Source organism: Squalius cephalus (genome assembly GCF_949319135.1).
Source record: "Squalius cephalus genome assembly, chromosome: 8".
Classification (NCBI taxonomy): domain Eukaryota; kingdom Metazoa; phylum Chordata; class Actinopteri; order Cypriniformes; family Leuciscidae; genus Squalius; species Squalius cephalus.
The window spans coordinates 14,363,481-14,390,455 of NC_137129.1; the positions used below are offsets into that span (position 1 = coordinate 14,363,481).

The window sequence follows — 26,975 nt, forward strand, 5'->3', positions numbered from 1 at the left end:
AAAAGAAAAAGCAAAGGATAAATAAGATAAACAAGAATGCTGGAATTGTGTGTGTCTGGTCAGGATGTACGGGCTGATGTTGATGAGAAGTAAGTTCATTAAAAATTCTAATAACCGCTTCTGATTATGCTGTAGTGTAACTCGTGCCTGGGGACTAGAGTTTTATCCAGTCTCATCACTGCTAGCGCGTCTCCATGGTTACACACCTGCCCCAATAGGGACCAGCGGATCAGGTGTGTAACCATGGAGACGCGCTCGCTGTGAGAAGGCTGGATCAGCAGCGCGCCGCTCTCTCGTCAGTTGCTCTGTCGCGCTCTTCTGTGGATGCAAGAACCGTCCAGACACTGGCACGCGAACATAAAACAAACTAAACAATGACATTATCTGCAACGACACGACAGAAACACACCATTATCTGACTGCCCGAAACGATCCCGTGCCTCTTTCTACTCGCTGTTTACCGGTAAGTGTTTGAATATATTCGCGCGAGCACAGATGACATGATGCATTGAATTATTATTATTATTAGGGTAAAGCTGCATTGCAAAGGCAACGAGTGCATCATTGTCAGCTATTATGCATGAATCGTTTATGTTTTTTTTTTTTAATGCATTTGTTCGAACAATTGTATTGCAAACTGAATTTGAGAAGCAGAGATATTCTGTGCATTGCATGAATATTGCAAAACCTCTTTTGCTGCATTTATTTCCACTCCGGCCTCTATGGTCTATTATTTATATTATGCCTTTGCTGCATGCCTTTTTATTTTTAGTTATTATTAAGCACACATATTTTTAGTTTGAATTAGATATATTAGATATAGTTTTATGAGAGGTTATGCGTGTATTTGCCTCCACTGCATAGGCTACTTTATAATAATACTTAATAGAAGAAACATTGCATGCTACCTTCAAAATATGATAATATATATCCAATATCAGTCAAAACGGTGCATTGAAAACCTTGCACGAACCTTTTATTCTTCATTCAGCCAGTAATATATATATATTTTAAATACATGATTTAATAAATAGACAATTCAATGTTTATATAGATGTTTACAGACGACATGCAGGATCCTTGAGAGTTTTACATGGAGGTACTGGAATTGTGGCATCCTCTAAATAAATATTTACAACACTAAATCAGTACAATATTACTTTCCTTTCATGAAAGATCAACAGAATTCCAGCATTGACATTTAACTACAGGAATCTGTTCCTCAGTGGTCTATCATTCACAGCTTATAACTGATAAAAGGGATTGATGTACGCTGGATCTGATGATTGTTCAGATCGTAAAACTCAATAGACAGCGAATCAGTTCAAGTTGTTGTTTAAGCTGTCTGTATCTATATGTATATCACTGGAGCAGTGATCCCTGAGATATGTTTAGGTCGATACTGTTAAATCTATAAAGTGTCTGAAGGCCGTAAGGACAGGAAAAGGGGCGATTACACCTTTCACTGATTTAAGTACATCATCCATTTGAGAGAGCTGCGGGAGGGCAGTAAAAGTATCCAATTTATAGGTTTGTTCACAGCTGCCAGACTATTTGGTGCCTACATGCTGATGTTAGGTCAAAGGCGATGTTGAGTTTAATGGGATGGCTCTATCATGGCTCTATCAAGAAATGCGAGGCATTTCCCAGTAAATGGGATCACAAGCGGTTACGTGGTGCTCTAATAAATCAAAACACTAAGAAGTGCCATTCGAATTCTATGGTAAAGGCAGGTATACTGTAAAAAAAAAAGTTTCTGTCTTAAATTATTAAGTACAATCAACTTGGATGTTTAGCCTAAGTCATTTCAACTTAAATTACATTGAACTGACTTAAAAAATGATTTGAATCTTGTATAACTTATAAAAAAGTTGAAAATGGCTTAACTTGAGTTAAAGCAATGTAAAAACGTATGTTGTCATTATTGATCATGTCATTTTTTACAGTGTATGAACACAGGAGGGTGAAGAATTTAGGAATTGTTATGGTTCATGGGTATTTTTTAATGAAGTCAGAGATGTTAGTTTTTGTAATACTAATCCATATTTTGAAGTAGAGCACATGTTTTGTATGTTTTGTTATGTGCAGGAGGTGAAAATAACTGCAAATAAATAATGCATGATGTACAACAGCTAGCTAAAAGCATTCAGTGTTGAAGAAACCCATTTTTCTGAACCTCTAGGATGAAATAGAGTGAAAACGAAACCATTCTTTTTCGATCGGTGCTCCTGGGCCCAGATTTTGTGCTTCTTATACCAGGTTATACTTATTTGTGCGCTGGACCTGGAAACAAGCAGGCTCCTGATGGCAGTAAATCTGTGATTTACAGTTTTTGTTGAGCTTGGTTCAAAGAGGTGCTGATTAGATTCTTTGGTATTTTTTGAGGCTGTACTTCTGTGGCGTTTAGTAACCATTTCGTTAAGTGTCTTTGTGTTCTTGTCAATGAGCCGTGATGTTCAAATTCTGCTCTTCTCTGCGAGTGCACTTGTCCATGTTTGGCAAACGCTTTTGAGATGTTTAATGTGTTGTTCTTGTGACTAATGCATCTATAGTTTGGACATAGACTATTAGTTACTTAACAATGAGTGTATTTAGAGACAATTGAATAGAGATTATATAATTGCAATTCATCTTTTATAAATGACATACACTATTAAAAGTAAAGGTTCATTTATGGCATTGATGGTTCCATGAAGTACCGTTAACATCAATGGAACCTTTTCATTCCACAAGTGGTTCTTTATTGCAAAAAGTTTCTCACATTAAGAAAAAAAAGTGGTTCTTTTAAGAGGTTAAGAACTGAAAGATTATTTGAGGAACCACAAATGGTTTTGTGTTCGCAAAATAACCTTTCAGTGAACAGTTCTTAAAAGAACAATATTTTTTTCTTAGTGTGTGAAGAACATTTTAATAGTCTGAAGAAAGTATAAAGAACCTTTTGTTCAAAAGAAATGTTCCATGGGTGATGAAGGTTCTTCATAGAACCAATGATGATAATAAAGAATATTAATTTCTAAGAGTGCAGAAATCTTTGGTGCACAATGAATACAAATCATGTCTTTGTTTCCTTACTGTAAAAGGTAAACATGCCCCTGTATTTCTCTAATAATTGCAGAATCATAACTCACCAAGAGAATTCACCTCATCACTCACTGCGAAAACAGGCAAAAAAATGAGATGGAGAAGAGGATGAGGGAGGAAAATGAATAAATTATTATGGTTTTCATTTACCATTATTAAAGGGGCTATATGTAAGATCTTTCATGTATTAATCGTTTTAATGTGTGAACAGCTTGTAATGAAACGACTTGCTAGGCTGTCTATGAAAGCCTGTTGACTGACTTTTATGTGAAGGACTCAGGAAGTTTTTACCAGGAAAATTAAAAGGATGTGAGTGACGTTTATGTGCACTCCCGAGACACATGAAATGAATGCTTATACAATATTCAGTATAATGCCAAAAGAGCCATTCTGTACTGTAATGTCAATGTGTCATGCAAAGAAAAGGGATTAATTCAAAGTAGTTTCACATAGCCAGATCTATATAGTCTATAGTTCCATATAATTTACAATCAAACTATCCAAACAGTGTAATTGTCACACCCTGATTTGATGTGATAATCCAAACAGAAAGGCTTGACGCAGAAAAACAATGAACTCACATTTAATAAACACCAGGAATCATCAGAGATAAACACCATCATGAAACGTTAACACAAGACAATTATCAGAAGATAACTGAGGGTTTAAATACACTAGATGACAATGGGCTAATGAGAGACAGGTGAAGGTGATTTGTTGTCATGGAGATTAACAAGGTGTAACAAGGTATGATGTTATGGGAAGAAGGAGGCGGGAACCGGCGAACACTTAAACATTTTAATAACCAAATAAACAAATACAAAAATGAAAGTAAAAGCCAGCAGCCCCTCACGGACGACTGCTGGCAACACACAAAACAGAAACAACACATCCAAATAAAAATCAGGCCTGTCCTCTCTCGCTCTTCACTGTCGTCGCTCCTCCTTTATGCTTCCGCTCCTCCGTGAGAGATCCGAGACCGGTGCGTCTCGCAGGTGTAGCTCATCACTGATCACGCCACCGGCCTCGCGCCCCTCCCACGGCCCTCGGCCTCGTCCTGCTCGCCACATACCCCCATCGCCCCTCGCAGGCCGGGGGGTACCTCCGAGGCTGCGCCTACTCCCCCCCTCCCCCCCTCCCCGGGGGGACCAATCACGGCGGCTGCGGTACCTGGGGGTATGGATAGACGAGGCGAGAGAAAAGGAGGCGGAAGCATGAGGAGCAACAGAGACGAGAGAGGGGAGAGAGGAAGAAAAAAAAAAAAAAAAAATTCCTGGTCCGGTCCCCAGACACACTGCCGCTCGGTCCTCAACCACCTGAGACTCACTCGCGGTGCCATGCGATGGTACTGGACATCCGTTGGGGGACGGCTCGACACTCGTCCGCCTCCTGGCGGACGGCGATGGCTCCTCCTTCCGAGGGCAGCCGGCAGCGAGCCTCCCGTCCCCTGCTCCGCCCCCATCATGGCCGACGGCAACAGGCTCCGGCCCACGGCGAACGGGAGCGACTCCTCCGCTCCCTCGCGGACGGCAGCCACCCCTCCTCGGCCCAGGAGTACGGCAGCGAAGCGTCCGTCCCTCCTGATCTTCTATCGCTCCAGCACCATCGCCTCGGGCAGCAATCGGCGGCCACGGCTCCCTCGTGCTGCCCGACCTCCTCAGCACCGCAATCTCTCCCAGCAGCGAGGGCTCTCTGACAGTGCGTCCCTCCTTCCTCCCGGGTTTCGGCACCAATGTAACAAGGTATGATGTTATGGGAAGAAGGAGGCGGGAACCGGCGAACACTTAAACATTTTAATAACCAAATAAACAAATACAAAAATGAAAGTAAAAGCCAGCAGCCCCTCACGGACGACTGCTGGCAACACACAAAACAGAAACAACACATCCAAATAAAAATCAGGCCTGTCCTCTCTCGCTCTTCATTGTCGTCGCTCCTCCTTTATGCTTCCGCTCCTCCGTGAGAGATCCGAGACCGGTGCGTCTCGCAGGTGTAGCTCATCACTGATCACGCCACCGGCCTCGCGACCCTCCCACGGCCCTCGGCCTCATCCTGCTCGCCACACAAGGGTAGCTATAAAAACAAACAAGATGGCAATAGAAACAGGCTGTTTCTCAATTCCAAGAACGTAAAGAACGGACTTGCCCTCTCGTGGAGACTGGTCTTGCCAGGCTACCTTAAAAAAGAAGGTGAAGACACAGAACGCATTTTGTAATAATTGAGATGTGCTGTGATCTTCTTACTCAACTGACCATCCCAGCATATTATAAGAAGTGGCCAGTACACAATAAATACAACATAGCATTACAAAAAAAAGTCACAACCTATTAAATAATTTATTTCATATTATTATAGACATTATTTTCAGTATTTTGTATCATTTTTCAACGTGTACTTGTGAAAAAGATGTTTAATGTTACTTATGCTTTGTCAGTTAAGATTCTTTTTAATATGCCAAATAAAATACTGAAGGCTTTCTCCAGGTCTTTATCACTTTATTAAAATTAGGCAAAACAAAACAACAAATGTTTACTTTCACGAGCCATCACATATTTGCAAGCTTGCAGTGGGACTCTCTTAAGTGAGAATGAGAAGTTTAAAGCTTACAGGCTACCATACGTTGTCCACCCGCAGCGTCCTCTGGGATTTCTAACTGTTCAAATCTCTTAAGTCTGCATTCGATGCATCCTCTTTAGTTGCGTTCTTACGTATTGGAATTGAATTTCGATTTTTAAAAGTGTACATGTCTTAAGAAACAGTCATGGAAGTGTACTTTCGTTAAATGCATTACATTAAATGCAAGAACAGCTTTTTAAAATGACACTTTTAGGGTTTGAAGTACAGTACAAGTGCACAATCAATATAATTAATTGCATTTCTTTTTTATAAGGGGATAGCTTTGCATGACAAACAGATTGAAATGTAAAAATGTATTTCACTGTAATAGCATCAAAGAGCAGAATAACGTCTCAGGTTACGTCTGTAACCATAGTTCCATAGTGAGAAGGGAACGAGACGCTGCGTTAATGATGCTTTGGGAACGCTTCTGCGTGATTGCGTCTGAAGGACGTGTGTCAACTAGTCTAATGGCAAGACGGAACGTCACGGGCGGTTGACGTCATAACCAGGAAAGGATAAAAGCACATCTGGAATGACCAGCACTAGCTTCAATTAACCGAAGCAAATCAATTACAGGGATGATGTATGGCGGTGCGATGCAGCTTCTCGTTCCCTTCTCAGGGAACTATGGTTACAATCGTAACCTGAAACGTTCCCTTTCAAGGGAACTCACGCTGCGTTGATGACGCTTTGGGAACGATAATGCCCAAACGCCGTACTTACCAGTGGCGGCTGCTGGTCTTTCAAAGAGGGGAAGCTCATTTTCGGCCTACATCATAAAAATTGTCCATTTATTTATACGTAAATTCTACGTTCCTTCTCAAGAAAATGCTCTGTGACCCTGTCGTACCAACTAGGCGTCTTTTCCAGTGACTTCACCAGTGTCCTCTCAATGGCCAGCAGAGTTAAATATAATTGTATAAATGTAATAATATAATAAAGGTATAAATAATAATATAATAAAGAATAATACTACTACTAATAATAATATATATTTTTTTTATTATTACTAATAATAATATATATAAGTAATAATATAATAAAGGTATAAATGTATAATTGTGTGAAATGTATTATGAAAATTGGCTAGCAATTTCGACAAGCAAATACCAAGAAATAGGTTGCAGCAGTTTGTCTTTCGACTACCGTATACTTGAAAAATCGCGATGGGATTGAGCTCGAATAGCTTCAGCATTAGCGACTTTTTACTGTATGAAATCGCTGTTAATCAAAAGGAGATGCAGCCTTTCGACAGACCCTCCAATCATCACGCAGAAGCCCGGAGTCCAGGCCAGCCCACTCCTCATTCACCCCCAGAGACGCTGAGCGTCCGTGGGCGGGACACAATCGCAGCACTTATCCAATGACCGTCTAGTTTCGAAGCACTGAAAAAAACTGTTCAAATCAGCCCCATTGAAGTCAATGGACGCTGGGCTTCAACAGGGAAATGCACTGTGACGCTTCGAGCGAACTCCTCTTTGAGATGAACGTTTTCTAACGCATTTTTAGTTAATAAAATGTTAACACATTAGTACATATTTGACCATTATTTTTTTTACATTATAGGGGAAGCTGAGCTTCCCTTGCAGTCTTAAAGAAATCCCCACTGGTACTTACAAGTGCCTGTCCATGTGAAACTGTGGCACAACTAAGACATAAGCACCTGAGAACCTGGGGCAGCCAACCATACAAATGTGAGTGAAGAAGACCAACCCGCCGCATCACAAACTTCTTGAAGGGATACACATGAAATGAAGGCCTTGGAGGCTGCCATACTTCTGATAGAGTTAGCTCTGATAGCCAAAGGTGAAGGCTGACCAGAGACCTCATGTGCAAGAGAGATTGCCTCGACTATCCACTTGCTGACTGTCTGCTTTGAAGCAGGAAGACCTTTTTAGGCAATCCAAAACAGACAAACAGCTGATCAGATTTCCTCCACAGGGCAGCTCTGTGGACATATGTATCCAGCACTCCTACTGGACAGAGAAGGTTCAGCTTTTCCTGGTCATGAGCTTTTAAAGGAGGAGGGCAGAAGGCTTGCAAAACGATAGGCTGCGGTATGTTGGTCGGCATCTTAGGGACATAGCCCTGTTTAGGGTAAAAGAATGCCTTGACCATCCCCAGTGAGAACTCAAGGCAAGTGGAGGATACAGAGACGGCCTGAAGATCTCCTACTCTTTGCAGAGAATGAATGGCTAGAAAGAAAACTGTTTTTAATGTCAGAAACTTCTCTAAAACCATTTCAAGGGGCTCGAAGGGAGCCGCAGATAAGCCTTCTAAAACAATAGCCAGGTCCCACGCCGTAACCCTGGTAAGAATTGCAGGCCTCAGAGTGCCATGAAGGAAATGTGTTATTAGAGGTTTCCTTCCCAAGGAATTGGGCAGTTAACTGGATCCCACTGTCGCATACTGCACCAAGAAGTGAAAACTTTCCACTCTGAGCTCTGGAGTGAAGTATGGTCTCTACAACCTTGGTTGAGAGACCAGAATCTATGAGTTGGGCCCCTTCAGAGGCCAAACCCACAGGTTCCATATCTCTGGGCAGGGGTGAAAGATCATGCCTCCCGCCTGAGACAGAAGGTCCCTCCTGACCGGAATCTCCAAGGGAGAGCCATAGAGGAGGGACACTAGGTACGAAACCATATTCGGCTCGGCCAGTACGGTGCTACTAGCAGTAGACATATTCCGTCCTGGCGGACCTTCTCCAGAACTTCTGGGAGCAGAGCAATAGGGGGAAAAGCATACAGACGTACAGTAGCCTCGGCCATGTCTGTACCTGAGACATTATTCTGCTCTTTATTGCAATTGTAGTGAATTTAATTTTTACATTTAAATATCCTGAGACGCAAACAGATCCACTTCCGCTTGGCCGTACAACTCCCATATATGCTTTACCACCTCGGGGTGACGTCTACATTCCCCTGACCTCAGCCCCTGCCTAAAAAGGATGTCTGCTCCTAAGATCTTGTCTCAAGAGAGAGATGCCGAAATAAAACAAGTAATATTTGGCTGGTCATGTGATTTCAATATATCGCCTCCATGCAATGACCCCTACCATTTAAAATAAATTATATTAATTTCTTTAATGTTTAAACTTTACAGTAAGGGAAAAATGACTTAGTCCTCTATTAAAGCCTTAACTGAGTGTTTAATATTTCATGTGACTATATTTAAAATGTTTAAATGTTGGTACAGAATTAGCAAGCATCCAGTATTATCTAGATTTGTAGTCCTCCTAACTCTTTTTGATTCTCTCTCACAAACACATCTAATGGTGTGTTAATGGAGTGTGTTGAGGGTTGGTGCAGTCCAGGCTTTGTGTGTAAGTCAGCATGACTGTAGCATTACTCATGCCGTGACACAGCTTAGCTCGTGCAATGATAGAAACCCTACAGATAGCATATAGAGGACTGTGTGTTTGAATTTGGTGTTCACACATCCTCTTCCTCTCTCTTCTCATTAGTGGTGGATTCAAACAAAATCACAGCATGATTTTGGTAACTTTATTTTGATGGTCCCCTTTTGACATTCTAACAGTGTACTAATACTCTAATGAGAGTTAGTTAACATGTAGTTGCAACCAGTGCTTTAAGTGGCTCAAAAGAGGTGCCGGTACTCTAATTTTTTTTTTTTTTTCTGCTGACTCCCCTCCTCCCCTGAGGTAACTATGGAAGCTTGTTTCCGCCACTGAATAATAAATAAATAATAATAATTGCGACTTGTTATCTCACAATTCTGACTTTTTTTCTCACAATTGCGATATATCAAGTCAGAATTGTGACTTTTTTTCTCATAATTGCGAGATAAGAAGTCAGAATTGTGAGAAATAAAGTCGCAATTATGAGATATAAAGTCGCAATAGCGAGATATAAAGTCGCAATTCTGAGAAATAAAGGCGCAATTGGGATATATAAAGTCAGAATTGCATGATATAAAGTCGCAAAATGTGTGTTATAAAGTCAGAATTGTGAGATATAAACTATTCTGAGAAAGAAAAAAAAAGTCAGTCTTTTTTTCCCTTAGAATTTGACTAGCTTTATAGATAGTTTATATCTCACATTTTTTTCACACTTTATAAGACGCAGTGTTGTATAAATTACTAGACAGCAATACTTGAGTAAAAGTACAAGTACTAGAAAAAGACTTTGGTAGAAGTGAAAGTTACCTTTTAGAATATTACTTAAGTAAAAGTCTTAAAGTACCTGATATTTAATGTACTTAAGTAATTGAAGTAAAAGTATTTTTTATTTATTTTTTTATTTTATTTTTTAAAAGCAACAGTTAGAACTTTGATTGTGAACTTTATTGTGGCTTTATTGTGGGAGGGGTGGGGGGGGGGGGGTGTTGGGATGTACAAAATAATCTTTTTCTTAATCTAATCTGGATAAATATTAGGTACACAAGATAGGCATTCATTTTTCTCAAGAAAAAAAATCTCACCTAATGATGTAAACATACAGAGAGCCCTATCAGCTGGTAGTATTATTTAAGGTTAAAAATAATTCAAATTAAATATAATGCATTTTTTTATCCTAATAACAACTTTATTTAATGATATGTAAAAAAATATAATAAATATGTAATATAGTACACATATTTAGCAAAAAACTCTCTATAGCTGTGTTTTTCTAGCCAACTCACGTGCTATAGCCTATATTATGGTCATCAAATGGCTTTCCTGAGGTAAATATTATGTGACAATTGTTCTCCAGCTGTTTTACTGACCCTTTCCGCGGTTGAAAAACACTGATTGATCGATATTATGTAGGCTGAATATACATTTCGGTAAGTTGTACTGTTTCTTTTAACATTGTGTTCATTCGTGTTAATAGAGATGATCGGTTCACGTGCGCTAGGGATCTGTCATGTCACATTTACAAGCGCCAAAACGGTATTTATTGTTTGAATCTCGTTATAAAAATGACAGAATCTGAGAGCTGGGATTTTGTTTTATATCATAACTAACCTGCTCTGTCTCCGTGTCCTCTTTGCTTCGCGATTTTTCTGTGCGTGAGAAAATGGATGTGTTGTGAGAGCGTGTGAAAAGTGTCAATTGCGTGCATGTGTCTCACGGACGGTGAATGCGTGAGAGTTGGCGGGTGGTCGTTTACGATAACGGGAGGTCCTCTCGTGCTTCCATGGCGGTTTCAGTTGTGCTTCCTCCTCCTTTGTCATGGCAACAAACAACCATTATGCTGAAATAGAGCGCGCGCCGTGCATTGTGAAGGGCGCTCTGAAAAGCGGCAGCGCCGCCAGAGGATTAAAACAGATGTGCAAATGAGCGTACCGGTACGCTAAAACCACGTTCTGGGCGCACGGAGAGGTGGCGGTACGCTCAAGAGCTATATTTGGAAGTGGCGGTACTGAGTACCGGCGCGTACCGGCCCACTTAAAGCACTGGTTGCAACATTACTTATAGTCAATAGACATAATGTTATTTTTGTCTGGAAATGAAACCCAATATGTAATATAGTAAATAACCGTGTGGCAAAGACTGTTGCATGTTGTAAAAACAGTTTTTGGAAAATCAGATTAATTAAATTCTTTGTAGATTTTTTTTTTTCATATTGGATCATTTTGCTTGATGGACACAGAGGAAAATGTTGATTGTTCATAACAAATGAACTATCTCACATTTTATAACAAAAACAAAAGACTAATAATAAAATGAAATGAAATGAAATAACATTATAAAATTATGTAAAATAACATTACAAATTAATTACTTGTTCCACTTTAAATTGTAACGCATGGTCTGCAGCATGCATGACAATATGGTGTATAAAGCAAAATAGTCTTTATTCAAGATTCTTTAACACTCTGGGGTAATAAGGGAAAACATAGGAAACTAGCAAACCACATAAACAAGAACATATAATGAACAGAGAAAATGCTGCCTCTGCAGAAAGGAAAGCAACAAGGCATGTCCGAATCCAATGCTCATGCAACATCCTGTCTACTTTGCTGCCTTCATCTGACTGATTTTTGAAGGCAGCATAGAAGCATCCTTCACTGCCAATGATATTTCACAATCCAGGCTGTGCTAAAAAATAATAGCTTCTGAAAGTTGCGGTTGTGTTTGTGTGTAAATCCAACTTTTTCCACTTTTTTAATATTTTGTATTGTGTAGTAATTAAATAATTCGCCAAAGTAGATCATTAAACCTTTATGCTGCTTCAGAAGTACATGCACCTATCCAAAATCAGTTTCGTAAGGTACCTTTGTGCGCAAACACTGCCTGCAAAGTCATTGCCTGGTTGGGCATCAGGGCAACAAATCTTCTGCCTAAGGGTTCGGACGGAGCCTCTGTATTTTAACACTCCGCCATTTTTCTTTGTTGCTTTCGTGTGTAAATAATAAAAATAAAAAATAAAAAAAAACATTATAATTGATATATGTGTCATATAAATGGTATGGCAGAATCTACTGATTTTACTATTTTATATTTGAGTCTGATACTGTTTTGTCACTCCAGTTTTAAGGTTTCGTTTAGCTTTGCTGCTCTTATTTGTGTTTTATGTGTTGTTATGCAGGTCTTACTATATTTGAATCTGGTTGTTCTGTAAAGTACTTTGGTCAGCCTAGTGGCTGTTGTAAATGTTCTATACAAATAAAGTGAACTTGAACTTGATTTACATATATCTACCGTCTCATGATATGATACCATGGCAAGCTCTAGTGTGCGTAAATGGTGAAATGTTTTGGTGACAGCTCCAAAGACCATTCCTTGTGCTGTCAAACCTTAAAACGTATCCTTTGTTTTCAATAAAATAAGTAAAATTTTCCCTCATCCAGTGGACTGGTTAATAACAGTAATTGCATGTGCCCATTGCCCAGAAATTGACAAGGCCAAAAGCAATTATGATTTCAACTCTATTAACTGTAATTTGATTAATTGGTTACTAATGTGTTCCATGCTTAGCCTGGCGGCTCAGTGAAATGCAGTTGGTAAGGACTCAATGACCAAACAACGCTTTAGCTAAAACATCTCAAGATCTCATGATCTTTGCTTCTCCAGTGAAGACAGAAGTGTCTTGGTTTTAAATCAAGAGAAGCCCAGATGGCTGAAATTTTTGTCAACTTCTATCCAACCCATAAAAAGAACAGTAACGATATATTGTGTTGAGCACAGGTCCAAATTAAGAAATTCCTGAATAGAGAAGTGGGTTAACAGGCCAGTGATGGATGGGCCAGCCCGTTTTCTCCGGTGACTAATGACGACCTCTTCACTTTTCTGAGATTTGGGTTCCTCTGCTGTGGTGGGAAGGATTCAGCTTGCCTGGAGAGGGTCATCTTTGTGAGCCAACAAAGTAGCTTCACCTTTGAACTACTTCTGAATCTTCTAAAGGACTGCAGAAGTCTACAAAATTGTTAAAACACTCTTTTGAAAAAATTATCTGACACCGGCATGGATTTCCAAGTTGGTTTATGTCAGAATGGTTTAGGTCAATACTTCACAATTAGCCAAAAAATCACTTAGTAGTACAGTATATGTTTAGACTGAAATGGTACCAGTGCATATTTAAAATTTTCCCTAACTTCATACAGAACTTATTTTTGTGTTCTACTAGTGCAGATTTTTTAAACTTCTATATCTTTATCACAACTGAGCGCATTTTCACACAATTGAGCATGAGGGTCATGACACCCTGAAGTTAAAGGCACAGTATGAAAGTTTCACCACTAGAGGCCGCTTATTCAAAACAATAACAAAAGAGAGAGGACCAGGGGTGCGTTTCCCGAAGCCAACTATGGTCGCAAGTTCCGTCGTCACCAGCACAATTTTACGGAACGTGCGACCATAGTTGGCTAACTATGCTTTTAGGAAATGCACCCCAGGCCTGGGGTATTTTACCTTGTTGTTTTAATTATGCCAATATGCCACAGTTGGCTGCTGCCTCTTCTTTTGTTTTGTTGTTTATGTCTATTATGATTAAAGTAACATTTAACATTTGCCGGTTCCCGCCTCTTTCCTCCCTGAACTTAAACTCTGTACTCTGTTACAGTTTGTCACTTACGTAGTTACGTACAGTCACTTAAATTCACATTATTATTATTTTTTTAATGGAATAGCTGCAAATGCTGAATTAATACTCATACAGGTTGCTTTATTTGACAAATATGATATCATTGGCGGATATTATGTAATTGACAGGCGACGTGATTACACTGGTTAAAATAGCTGATTTCTCTGGATTTAAACATTGTTGGAAACATTTGGTATAATGTAAGTTCACACTTCAACAAAATATATAAAACTGTGCTATTGGTTTTTGGATATTTTAATGCAAAAATCATACATATCATGCCTTTAAAAGAAGTTAAACTTTTAAAACCGCATCATGAGACCTGTGTTCTTTTACCTGTGCCTCAGTAAAAAAGGGTTGAGTGATGCCCCAGTTTTTACATTCTGGTTTTTAAACGCACGTTTGAGAGCCACAATGACATGATTGATTAGGCTGCTACCAAACATATACACACATGGTGCATCATGGTCTGTGTTTACAAGTTTTACTACTAGTTTTGACAACCTGTTTTAAAGTCTTAATTCAGCAACTTTATGGCTGTTAAATAAACTATGTAACAACTGAAATTACTTACCATTAATTGATAGATACATATATTATTTGTAAGGTAGCTTTAGAGCTAACAAAAAATTGAAACTGGTTGTTGTGCACTTCTAGTGTAGATTCTAATGGGATTAATCTAGTTTTTTGCGATCTAGTTTTGTTTTGTGACTTCACACTTAACACTTTTTACCTCTTATGTCATTGTTTCTGGTTTGAAAACAAGCAAGTTTAAGGGGTTTAAGGGCTATTTTCTCCCTTTTCTTTGTTGGCAACACATGGAACTAGGCCAAATTAGCCATTGGGTCTGGCACCAGCATTGGCAGTGTGTCTGTGAAAAAAAATCTGTGGATGAGAGAGTACAGCGACCCACAAGTTCCTGCTCTATTAAGCCCTGTCAGGACACTGTAAATAAATGGGACCCACTTCAATCACGTCTAGTTGACCCCAAAAGAGTCACGCATTGTCTGCAAGGCGCAGGTCGGCATGGGTGATGTCTTGCTACTGTTTGTGCAGTAAGACGTTTGATAAAAGGTGCCCTCTTAATCTGTCTGTACTTATCAGCGCCCACAGTTTAGAGCTCAGGTCACGATGACGGACAAAGCAGCTAAGGGCCACGGGTCTCTTTGATCGGCTGTGCTGCCACATTTCAGACCATTGTTCTTCGCTCATCTCTCCCATTGCCAATCAGACCCCATGTACACACACCTAAATCAATCTGATTACTGTGATAAAGACGTACCCTGCTTTCTTTTCATTTCATTTTCATTTCAAAGGAGTGTTAGTCCAGATCCAGCTCTAAATTATGATTATTATCACTCAGGGAGGCAGGCTGATTCATTTCCAAGAGGGACGACTGCCACAGACCCAGAAACACTTCAGCTGATATGAGGAAGCACAGATCAAAGCGGCGAGTGCAGAACAGGGGGAAGGGGAGTGAGAGAAAGAGAATGGGAGCACAGAAAACAAACATGCAGGCTGTTCACAGAGAAGATTGCACATAAATTAGCCAGCACTTTTTTTTCATTCACAGCATAAAATCGCCAACTTAAGGCCGAAACCTGTGTCGCACTGCATTGTGGGAATGGCCTTTTCTCCTGGAGTAGACTGATTTTATTTGTCAGCTCACTCACTCTTTTAGATGTCATCCCAGACCTTGTTCTAAATCATTTATCAGGCCAGCATCATTCTGCACATGTGCGTCAGTCAGAGCATTCCATGGCCTTATATACAGAGCCAAGCCATATGAGAAAAATGTGTGTGCCAATTTTAATAATTTCTGTTGTTTAAAATGCAAATCTTCGTGTTGATTTAAACGCATTTATTATATTTCAAGTTACTCACTTTAAAATTATGTAGTTATGAACACACTGTATATTTTGGTAATGCTTTACAATAAGGTTTCATTAGTTAACATTGGTTAACTACATTAGTTAACATGAACTAAGAAAGAACAATATGTCTACAGCATTTTAATGTTCATTTTCAACATTTGCTATTACATATTTAAAAACAAAAATTGGATTTGTTAACATTAGTTAATACACTGTGAACTAACATGAACAAACAATGAACAGCTGTGTTTGTATTAACTAATGTTATCAAAGATTAATAAATACTGTAACAAATGTAGGCCATTGCTCATTGTTAGATCATGTTAATTAATACATTAATTAATGGTAATAAATGAGACCTTATTGTGAAGTTTTACCAGTATTTTTTATTTTAATTACATTTTTGGGCACTTAGCAGAACAATAACTATTGGGGAAAGGGAAACAAATTTATTCTGTTTTTGATTCATTGATTCATAAGAATCAATTGTTTTAGGAATTGGGCTACTCTGTATGTTTTTGATTCACTGACTCATAGTCATTTACGCATGAATTAGACTACACTGCATTGTTTGTTATTGCGTGCAGCTCATGAAGTGAACTCCACAGAAAGAAGTTTCTTGCCATTATTTCACGGCACATTGCCTTTTCTTATTTCATTACATTCAATACAGACAGCAAACTCATATTCACAACTCAGGTAAAACATGATCTCTGTTGTAGTGGCACTGGAGATTCTACTGAAAAACAGTGCACAATACACTGATACCTAAAACCTATAATTTGGTGAATTATTAAAACATTAAATTAAAAATAAAACAGCTATGCATTTTAGTGATTTAATTCAGCAAAAGGGAAAGTGCTGCAGAATTAGACTAAAGTTCAAAACTTTGAAGTCATTTAGATTTTTTTATTTATATACAATCTTTCGATTGCAGAAGCCTGCAAAAAAAATGTATCATGGTTTCCACTGTTTTCATCGTTGATGATAATAATAATTGTTTTTTGAATAGCAAAGTATATTTTGAATAGCACTGCATATTATAATCATTTCTGTAGGATCTTGTGACACTGACGACTGGAGTAATGACTGCTGAAAATTCAGCTTTGCCATCACAAGAATCAATTCAATTTTAAAATATATCAAATTGTAATAATATTTCACAACATTACTGTTTTTACTATATTTTCATATCAAATAAAGCTGCCTTGGTGAGCATAAGTCTTAACGACCTTGAACTTTTGAACGGTACACGGCCACAGAAAATAGGCAGAGTAAATTTTGATATTAAGATTTGATGTTTGATGTCACTGATGTCAAACCAGTTTTTTTTTTCTTTAAACACAATGTTTATTAATCGAATTGTTCTGATAACTGTTCTCCCTCTGTCTTCCTCCAAGATCTCAGTCCAGCCCTGTGCCCAGAGGCTTGTGTGAGATCATGATGCTCAGCAGCTCAGTGGATGTACCCAGCCCAGGAGGGATGAGCGCGGTGGCGGCCCGGAACGTGATCCGCAGTTCCAGCATCAGTGGGGCCATGTACAACTTGGAGAAAAGCCCCAGCAGCACGGGGCCCGATGCCACAGGCCTGGTCGGAAACAAGAAGCGTCGCTCCAGCCTGGGAGCCAAGATGGTGGCTATCGTGGGTCTGTCACAGTGGAGCAAGAGCACACTGCAGCTTAACCAGCAAGGTGGGCAGCTTTGAATACTCCAACTTCCCTGCTGTTCTCTGTCAGATATGCTTGTTGTTTCCTTTGCCTCTGTTTGCTCTCATGTCACAGCCTGAGCAATTTGTCATTCCTGCATAGAGTGTAGTTTTGTTTCTCACCTCATTTCTTTTCTTTCTGCTTTCCTTCACCTCTGCTCAACTTTCTTATTCTTAGTTGACTTTCCAGTTTCACAACGTTACCAAGTCCTGTCAGTCTCACAGTCCTCAACAGTTTTAAGGGTATGCAAAGCGGAATAAATGGCCCTAAACTTTCAGATTTTCTGACTTGAGGATTTTTATAATAAAATAAAATAATTTAGAGAAATTAGATTCATTGCTGTTATAAAACAATAGGCTACTTGATATTGCATTGATGAAAATAGAGAGTCTCACACAACAGTATCATTCATTGTCTTTTTATCAAGAGTAAATTTTCCAACCATTACAAAAAATGTATACTTAACAAATGTCCTTCCTATTTTCAGGAAGACATTACATTCAGGAATAAAGTATAAATAAATAAATATTAAACATATCAAAGCGACTGAACACCACAACAAGCTTCTAAATGCACAAATGGAAAACTTATTGATGGAGGGCTGCTATTTTAACCAGTGTTATGCTAGACCAGGATGGCAAAAAAAGAACTTGGTCTTCATTCCTACTTTTTATGTTTTTCACTTTTACACTTCTAGGCAGTGTGTATAGTGTGTTTGTGTATTTTTAAAAAGTAAGAAAAAAAATCCCTTTCAAATTATTTTCAATAGTAATTTGGGTCACTCTAGCATCCTGAAGGGCCCATATGCCTTTCATACTCTGCACCCTACATAACAGCGCCTGCAGTCCTCAATATATCTTTGTGCACATCTCTTCCTATTTTTTTTCTTCTCAGTTCTTTTCTCATGTTCTGGTCACTATGACTTCACATGTGCTGGATCAAACTGTTCTTGCACAACTTGTCTCTTTTTATTTCTCTGTGGGATTCTTCTTTCTGTTGTATGTTACCTATTTTATGAATGGTGCAAGATGTTACAGTATGTTGGTCTCCTGGTTTTGCTTTCTGCCGCACTTGTTACTTGTTATGCCCACTTTCATTAACAACATTAGTATAGTGGAGCTTCATTGTGTTCCACAGTGATTTAATTATAATATAGAATGATACTTGGAAAAAAATCCATGTTTCCTGTGCTTATTTAGGGCTGCACAATTTGGCCAAAATTTTGTGATAATATATCAACATGGCTATATGATATAATAATCAAAACATAGACAGAGTAGATCAAGTCCATCAACACCCCAAAACTTGCCAGTCCCATATCTCTTCCTGAGTTTACATTTCATTCAGTAACATTAGGCAGTTTTGATTTATGTGCTGTTGAAATCTTACGGGCATAAGCAATGCTTCCATCTCATGTTTCTTATTTTTCTTAGTTTTTGGATCCAGAGATTCTGTACTCTTTCAGAAGATGCAAAATAGCAGTGTTATCATATAACAGTGAAAACATGGATTGCCAAAATATTCTGTCAATGGCAAGGAAGCGTTGTGTCAGGACATAAAGGACGGAAAATTCCGTCAATGGCGAGGACAGAGTTAAAGTCAGCATTAAACAGAAGTTGTGATTTTCTTCTCTGTTGTGATGTATATCCGAGTGAAACGGCTTCTGTAATTTGAAAAATGTACGGGTGGGATTTGATTTCGTCTTTCGGAATTGACTGTATGAACAGAAAGTTTGGTGTTGCTAAATATATGGATGCAGATCTGAATGCCAGTTTGAAGTAAGTTTTCGAGGATATTTAGTCCCAGCCTCCGGCGCGACATGCGTCATGAAGAGAATAGACGTCGCTTTGAAGGAGAGGTTAACATTTTTGATTAAAGATTACAAGGGCGTATGAATTTTAAAATAAAAATAATGATGTGCAAGGATAAATCATCTATAATAATCACTGCAACATTCTGAAAAAAGAAAAGGAAAAAGATTTGTCCATTTTGATTTCATGCCGACTTTAAAGCTTCTCTTTCTCATCTATTTAATTAAATGCGTTCACAGCAAGTCATATCACAGTTTAAGTTTTATTTCAATTAATGGTGCAACCCTACTAGAAACACCCCAGTAACCATCCAGAATACACTAGCAAGTGCATAGTATATGCTCTTCAGAACAGTGGTGCACCATTCACGTTTTCTTCAGGAAGTGTGAATTTAGTCATCAATTTGTTTTAATAGGTGCTGTTATACAGGGAAGCCCTTTCATTTGCTTCGCCTCATCTGGTCTTTGTGTGTTTATTTGTGGCTGTATATTAAAGCTGCGTGTTAGTCAGCAGAGCATGTGAAGATCATGCCCTGCTCTTAGTCAAGCACTGAACAGGCTAACCTTCCCATCACCCTGTATGACTCACAGATGACTGGATGTGTGGCTGAGTAATACAGCATAACCTTAGCTTCTCCCAGGAATAAACATGCATCTCAATTCTGTTTGGTTTTTTTTAGAAAAAGAGTGAGTCAAGCTGTGTATTTCACCAACCTAGATTAGAATCTGAGGTTGTTTCTGTTGTCCGCAGCCCACTGCTCCTTCTTTCTTTTTATACCCTCTTATTTTTCCTATCCTCTGGTGTAATTGTACCCCTGTGGGGTAATTACAGACTCTGTGCCCAGGAGGAATTGTCATGTAACTCTCTCTCTCTATAAGGGTCAACAGCAGCCCACAAGTGTTAACACAGTCCAAAAAGCGATAGCTGCAGTATGTGGCCATGTGAGTGGTCTTGGCTAACAAAGAAGAACCTGTCAGACAAATCAATCTGCCAGTTTGTAATGACTCTTGTAATGAGCACATGGTGCTAAATATTTTTTATTTTTCCATCTCTCGCAGGGTTCAGAAAAAATCTGATTTTAAGAACTGGCTCATTTTCAATTTATGAGTTTAAGTTTGAATTGAACTGGCCATGAACCACAGGATGTTGAATGGGAATTTAAATTGCAATGACGAGTCCCACAAAGGGAGGGATTTCATTAGTCCAACACAAGTTTTGTGACAAAACATGCTAAATTACATTACTATTTTTTATTGATATAATTATGTCTGTTATGTGCTTATGAATAATACATTTTTCACAACTGATTATACATTTTGTACCAAATTCTGGACTGTCAAAACACTTCCTTTACTTTGATATATATTAGAGCATTCTGGACAGTGAAGTTGTAATCCACCATGAGCAACAATAGGTTGTTAATGTAAATTGTATTAAGTGTAAATGGCATTAATATAATTGCATATAATGAAATAAACAGGGTATATATAAAGTCTACAGTGAAAACATTTTCATTACAAATTATATTATCAGCAAAATACTTTGAGTAAAGAGCTAAACTGAAAAATTGACATGAATTTGAGAATGTCTCAGTATTCGGTTTGTCCCCCTATTGCATTCGAGCTTTGTGAACTTTTTTTTGAAAAAGTTTGTGAAAAACATCCTATAGAAATGACCTTATGTGACCAATGCCAAAAAAAAAAAAAAGTCACATAAAGTGGTAAGAATCGAATGGATATTATTCTTACGTGAACTGGAACAAATTCAGACCATGCAAAGTATTTACTGTTTTTCTTTTAAAGAAATTGTTAAATTACACAGTAACATGGAATCAGAATCGAGTAAAAAAACTTCAAAGTCACTGAAATGGGAAAAGCAAGTATGAATGATAACATTAGAGTAACGTTTCTACAACGCATTCACCATGGTAAACTACGATGACCTGAATCAACACATAAATTAAGTGACCTTTAGAAATGTAGGGAAAATGTAGGTGTTCTTACTGATGTTCTATGTCATTTGGGAAAGACCAACTGTTTAACCAATTATATTTTGCAAGATTAATTTAAATGTTTGGAAAAGGAAAAACTGTTCTCCCAAACATTCTGTCATCATTTACCTCTTGTCTTTCCAAACCCTAATGACTTTCTTTCTTACGTGGAACATAAAGATGTCTCATGGTTTTTTGCCCATACAATAGAAGTCAATGAACACCGAAATGGTTTGGTTACCAACTTTCTTCAAAATATCTTCTTCTGTGGTCTGCAGAAAAAAATAAAGTCATGAATGTTTGGAATGATAAGAGGGTGAGTAAATAATGACATTTTGTAGTGAACTGTTCCTTTTAAGGACTTTGTGTCACTATGGACAGATAGGGTTCTTTGGAAAAGTTTTTAAGGTGGGGCTTTAGCAAAGAGTCAATTCTCATTCTATTTTTCTCTGTTATTCTCTCAGTAGCTTATGTTGGTAGGTATGGTGTGCTTTATAAAGGATGACCTTTTCAGTGTGCTGTCTTCGCCCAGCAGGGCTGATGAGTCTCAAGGGCTGGGAGTGTTGAAGGTTTGGAGGGGGAGGGGGGCAGTTTGGCTCCAGGGTTCACCTGTCTGGGGCATCAGGGTCAGCACCTCAGCACCCATCTGTCCTTATCCCCTATCCACTTCCACGCACCATAGATTTCAGCCAAGCAATTTAATGCGATACATTTTGTAGGTCTTATTCAGCTCTGAGTCAGTGATGCAATAAATCAGGGAGACGAAAGAGAAATTTTGTGATAAAGGAGAATCGAATGGGTGATTGATTGGGAAGACAATATATTAATATTCCTACTGTGTAAGTGTTTAATTTTTTTCATTTATATTTGAGTACAGGCCAGGGTCCTGATCTGCAGATGTGATTACCCTTGTGATATAAAAAAGTGATCTTAATTGTATTGAATGTGCACATGCATGTAGTAAATGTCAAATCTTAAAATTATATTTTTTAAAAATGGTACTTGCAGATAATATATATGAATAAAATTAAAAGTACACTTTAATGGCTGTTTCTTAATGCACTTTAAAAAAAATGTCAATTTAAAAGCTTTATTTTAAAGTACATAATAAATAATTGTAATAATAATCTTTTGTTGTGCTTTAAAGAAGTACACTTATTTTGATGCGCTGACACACTAAAACTAATTGTAACTGTAGTTTATTATTCCATATTATATTTAAAGTGAATATATTTTACTACTAAACTGCAACTTCATCATTACAAACGTGCAAAATTATATATATATATTGGCTCTGTTAGCACAGCAATTAGAGATGGATCAGGATGTTCAACTAGTCGTCCAACAAACAAGTCAATTGGTAAGTTTATCTAAAAACAAGTAAACTAGTTTAACTAGACAAGTAACTTGTAAGTATATCTCTTTTTTCCTCAATTTCTTTCAGTTTTAGTTTTTAGCATGCTGATAGCATACTGTGCTTTAGCATGCTTGCTAACAGTTAAACAATAGGTGAACTGCTTATATCCCAGATTTATGCCAGATTAAGTTATTCTACATCTTGTCCTGCTAACCAAGTAAATCAACCTTGAAGAATGTGATCAAGGCTGAATACCTCTTAATAAGCTTTATATTAATCCTCGGCACAGGCGAGTTGATTTGAAATGAAAGCGAGCAGCTTACGTCATTTCCATCTGACATGTATTTGCAAACGGTTCATTTAGACCATATGGGTGAGTTACTGCCATGGTACAACATGGCACCTTCACATTCCAGCAGAACTGAATGGCTCTGGCAGGCAGGGATCAGTGGCAGCCGTTCCATCTCCATGGAGACAGTGAGGCAGCTTCACGCCACTCACCCGGCGCTTGGTTTTTATTAAAGCACATCTGACAACACTTGTTTCAAAATGAGCTGTCAATCTATTTGCTGTGGGGCCTTTGAACTGAGGGTCATGCTAATGAATAGAGTGGACCTATATTTAGATCTATCACTGAGAGAAAGAAAATATCTCACAGATCTCTGCCTTCAGAGTTCACTCTGTCCTAGATAGTTAAGGGATTTTAAATACTTGGTTTTCTCCGCAGGTCAGTCTGCATGTGTACATGGACCAACACTTAAGAAAATATCACAGATAGAACTCAAGAACGGGTCCTAAAAGAGACAAACAAACTTGACTGTGTCATTCCTTGTGAAAAAAGAAATGTGTTGAATGTGCACTTGTTGTGTACTTCAAATCATAAACATTTATTTAAAAAAAAAAACTACTTGCAGATAATATTCATGCCATAAAAGGTCACTTGAGGGATCTTAGAGTACATTTCCATGATTGTGTTTCTTGATTGTATGCACCTATTATGCAAAATTCACTTTTACATGGTGTTTGAACATACATGTGTGTTGGCAGTGTGTGTACACAACCACCCTATAATGATAAAAAAAAATCCCCATAAATCATAAGCACTGTCTCAGAAAAACCCGTTCTCAGATTTGGGGCAATGTGACGTACTTTTTCACAAGCACCTCCTATGACTGTTGACTGACACTGCAGTTTTAGCGTAGCCCCGCCCTGAGTGAGCTAAACACAGTCCGCCATTGTTTCCACGCCGGAGCAGCTGTAGACAATAGTGATGGAAAGTCTGGTTCTTTTCCGCGAACCAGTTCTTTCGGACAGTTCGTTTCAATGAACGGTTCTAAAAGAATGGTTTACCAGTTCTTTTATGTCCTCACGTAATGACATCAATTCTATCATCCTGGCGGATAAAAATACATTCATATAAAGGCATTTGTAATCATAACTTCAGTTAAATAATAGTAATCATCGTCATAATCATCTTGGATAAGCTTCTTACATTTACGTTTTGCAAATGAACCCTGTAGAGGCGATGTGCAAACGTGGATGTTAAAGATAAATGTGAATAAACTGGTCTCCATCATTTTTTTTTTTTTTTTTTTTTTGGTTATTAAATAAATGTACATTTCGCCGAATTCTGCCCCTCATTTAAGTACATTTTTCCATTTTGTATTCCTATTTTGTCATCTAACAATCACTTAAATTATAATCATTAATAAGTCAAATAGTACGTTTTTAAATCAATATCATTTTTTCATACTGTAAATTATAATATTGTGATGCCTAAATTCACTTGTTGCATTTAAAAATGTATTTTAGTTTTTAGTGTTTAATTTTTGTCATTGATTTAGACAAAATAGTGTAAAATTTTAATATTGGCCATTTATCAGTTATCTGCCATAACATGAAAATAATGATCAATATTGTATTGGCCAGAATTTTTATCTCAGTCCATCCCTACCCTAATTAGTACATTTGGTCCTGTAATAATTTCATAATTTTCAATTTCTGAATGTTGTAATTCAGAGATTCACCCGGCTCTCATTTAATTCCAAGTAAATGTTTGCACGGTAGAAATGTATGCAGACTTTGCTCCTCACACGCCCTACTTATGCATCCTACGCTTGTGTTGCCCTATCTCAGTCTTGTTTTATTCATAATTGAAGTAATGCATTGTGCTCCATTACTGCAGCAGTGGAAGCTAGATAATAGCTCGTAGAAAGGTCAGTGGACATGTAGTTTTTTTGTTTTAAATTATCAAGCTGCAATTAGCAAATAACATGTTTTGTTTCATTTCTGTGGCTTAAGGTGTTTGCGCAATAAAACTCCCACTTGGTTCTGCTCGGTTTCATGGCCTTCGGTCAAGATGTGTCATTAAAATCAATTTGGACTGCTGTTACACACTCCAGATGACACACTGATCGATATATTGATCAAGAGGGTGAAAGCAGGTGTTGTTTTCCGTGTGGTGTCTTACATTTCTCTCCTGATAGACATCTCTTTCACAATGAGCCCAGCAGGACACAACTTCACAGGGGTGAACAGCCTCCATTCCTGCCAGCAGAGTGACATTAAGAAAATGGCATTAAACATCTCTTGGACTCTCATTCATTGGATTTGTAATTGTGCTTGGCCTGCATCCATTAGAAGCATGAATTGAATGTTTAATGCTCTCATAGCTCCTTTCCTCCTTTTGAAAATGGCTGATCAAGAACATCAGATTAACAGAAGTATGGGATGCATAACAATGACACAGAATATCATGCAAGACAAAGAATAGTTCACCCTGTCATCCTGTCATCATTTACTCACCATCATGTTGTTCCAAATATGACTTTTTTTGTGGAACACAAAACGTTGTCAGCAAGGGGTTGAACAAAGATGGAAATAAAAGAGCTGGATGTATTGGCAAACAGTTTTAATAAAAAAAAAAAAAAAATAAATAAAAACATCAATGGTGAGATCTGACAAAGAACAACTGAAAATGAGGGCTTTATAATTTATATATAGAGAGATTAAACAAGATAATTAACTAGACACAGGTATAACACATGAGGGAAATCAAAAACCATCTCAACTAATAAACTAAGACAAAGGAAACACTGGAAACTGAACTGAAAACTGTGCAAATCAAACAAGAATAACTCAAACCCAGAACAGGCACAGTGGTTCATTTTTTAAATTAACTATTCCTTTCATTTCTGTGCACTTTGTTATTTCCACTTGAGTAACAGGTGCATTGGTGTTGGGTAACATTTCCTTTTTGGAGCTCGCCTTTATCCACTGCTATTCTTAGCATGTATAAGATGGTGCAAGTGTGCATAGTGAGTTGGAAAGAGCGTCTACAACCCTGTGAGCTCTGAGTCATCCTTCCACAGCTCTAACCCTGCTCTCCTGGCATGCCCTGCACTCCCAAAAACAACTCAGACACAGACTCAGTGGAGAGTGCCTTCGGCCCTGCTATTAATGTGCATTAACTAAAAAGTCATGCACTTAGAAAATACAAACAAACACAGCAGACCACAGGCAGGAGAATCGTCTTCTTCAAAAGAGGGTTCTTGTACTTTTTATCAGAATGGCAACATGCCACATCTAGGTTGTTTATGTGTGTGTAAACAGCACTCTCAAATCCCTGGCTTATGCAGGTGTATGTGTGTGTTTGGTTACCAATCAAGTTATTATTATTCATTTATTTTATACTTGTGGCTGCTACAGCAAGTAATCAGTAATTACTATTGTTCACACTTGGGGTGTGACTTGCTGGTGTTGTTCTACAATAAGGTTCAATTTTCTTTTTAAATTAACAAGTGTTGTTAGTTTATGACACCTAATGCATTAATACATTCAATTTCAAATATATTTATAAAGCACATTTTAAAAAACAAATGGTGTTAACCAAAGTCCTGTACAAATAAGGTCACAATGAAGAAAATAAACACATGTGACAAAAACACATGACAGATCTATCATCTATCTATCTATCTATCTATCTATCTATCTATCTATCTATCTATCTATCTATCTATCTATCTATCTATCTATCTATCTATCTATCTATCTATCTTATCTATCTATCTTATCTATCTATCTTATCTATCTATCTATCTATCTATCTATCTTCTCCAATCTTTCCATCCGCATAAACACCGCCCCTTTCTTAAAATCAACTGCAAGCTCACATTTAGGTTTATGATTACTTTGGTGTATTATTTTAGCCCAATGGTAAATGCTAGACTATTGTAAGTCTGGAGCAATACCCATTATATATTCATAACTCAGTGCTGTCCTAAATAGGATAATTACATACATTGATCTGTGTAATACAGTTTAAGAGCTGTAAAAAAAAAAAAAAGAAGCAATTACGCAATGCATCTGCAACTTTAAAAAGCGTAAAAAATATTTTTTTGCCGTGTTCAATCAATGGATCATTGCTTATTGTTGTAGAAAGCCATTATGCGTTGTTCCATATTCATTTGACACAGGGCTCAACACATTGTTAGAAGTGTTTGCAGTCTGAA

At 38.0% G+C, this 26,975-nt stretch overlaps 1 protein-coding gene across 1 annotated transcript in view; it reads left to right on the forward strand.

Moving 5' to 3' along the window:
* Positions 1 to 245: 245 nt before the first annotated feature.
* rims3 (regulating synaptic membrane exocytosis 3) overlaps positions 246 to 26,975 on the forward strand; it is a 67,378-nt gene continuing 40,648 nt past the window's right edge. The window contains exons 1-2 of the mRNA XM_079878716.1: positions 246 to 463; positions 17,002 to 17,291. Coding sequence (XP_079734842.1) covers positions 17,042 to 17,291 — 250 coding nt within the window. The 5' untranslated portion in view covers positions 246 to 463; positions 17,002 to 17,041. The remainder of the gene's footprint in view (positions 464 to 17,001; positions 17,292 to 26,975) is intronic.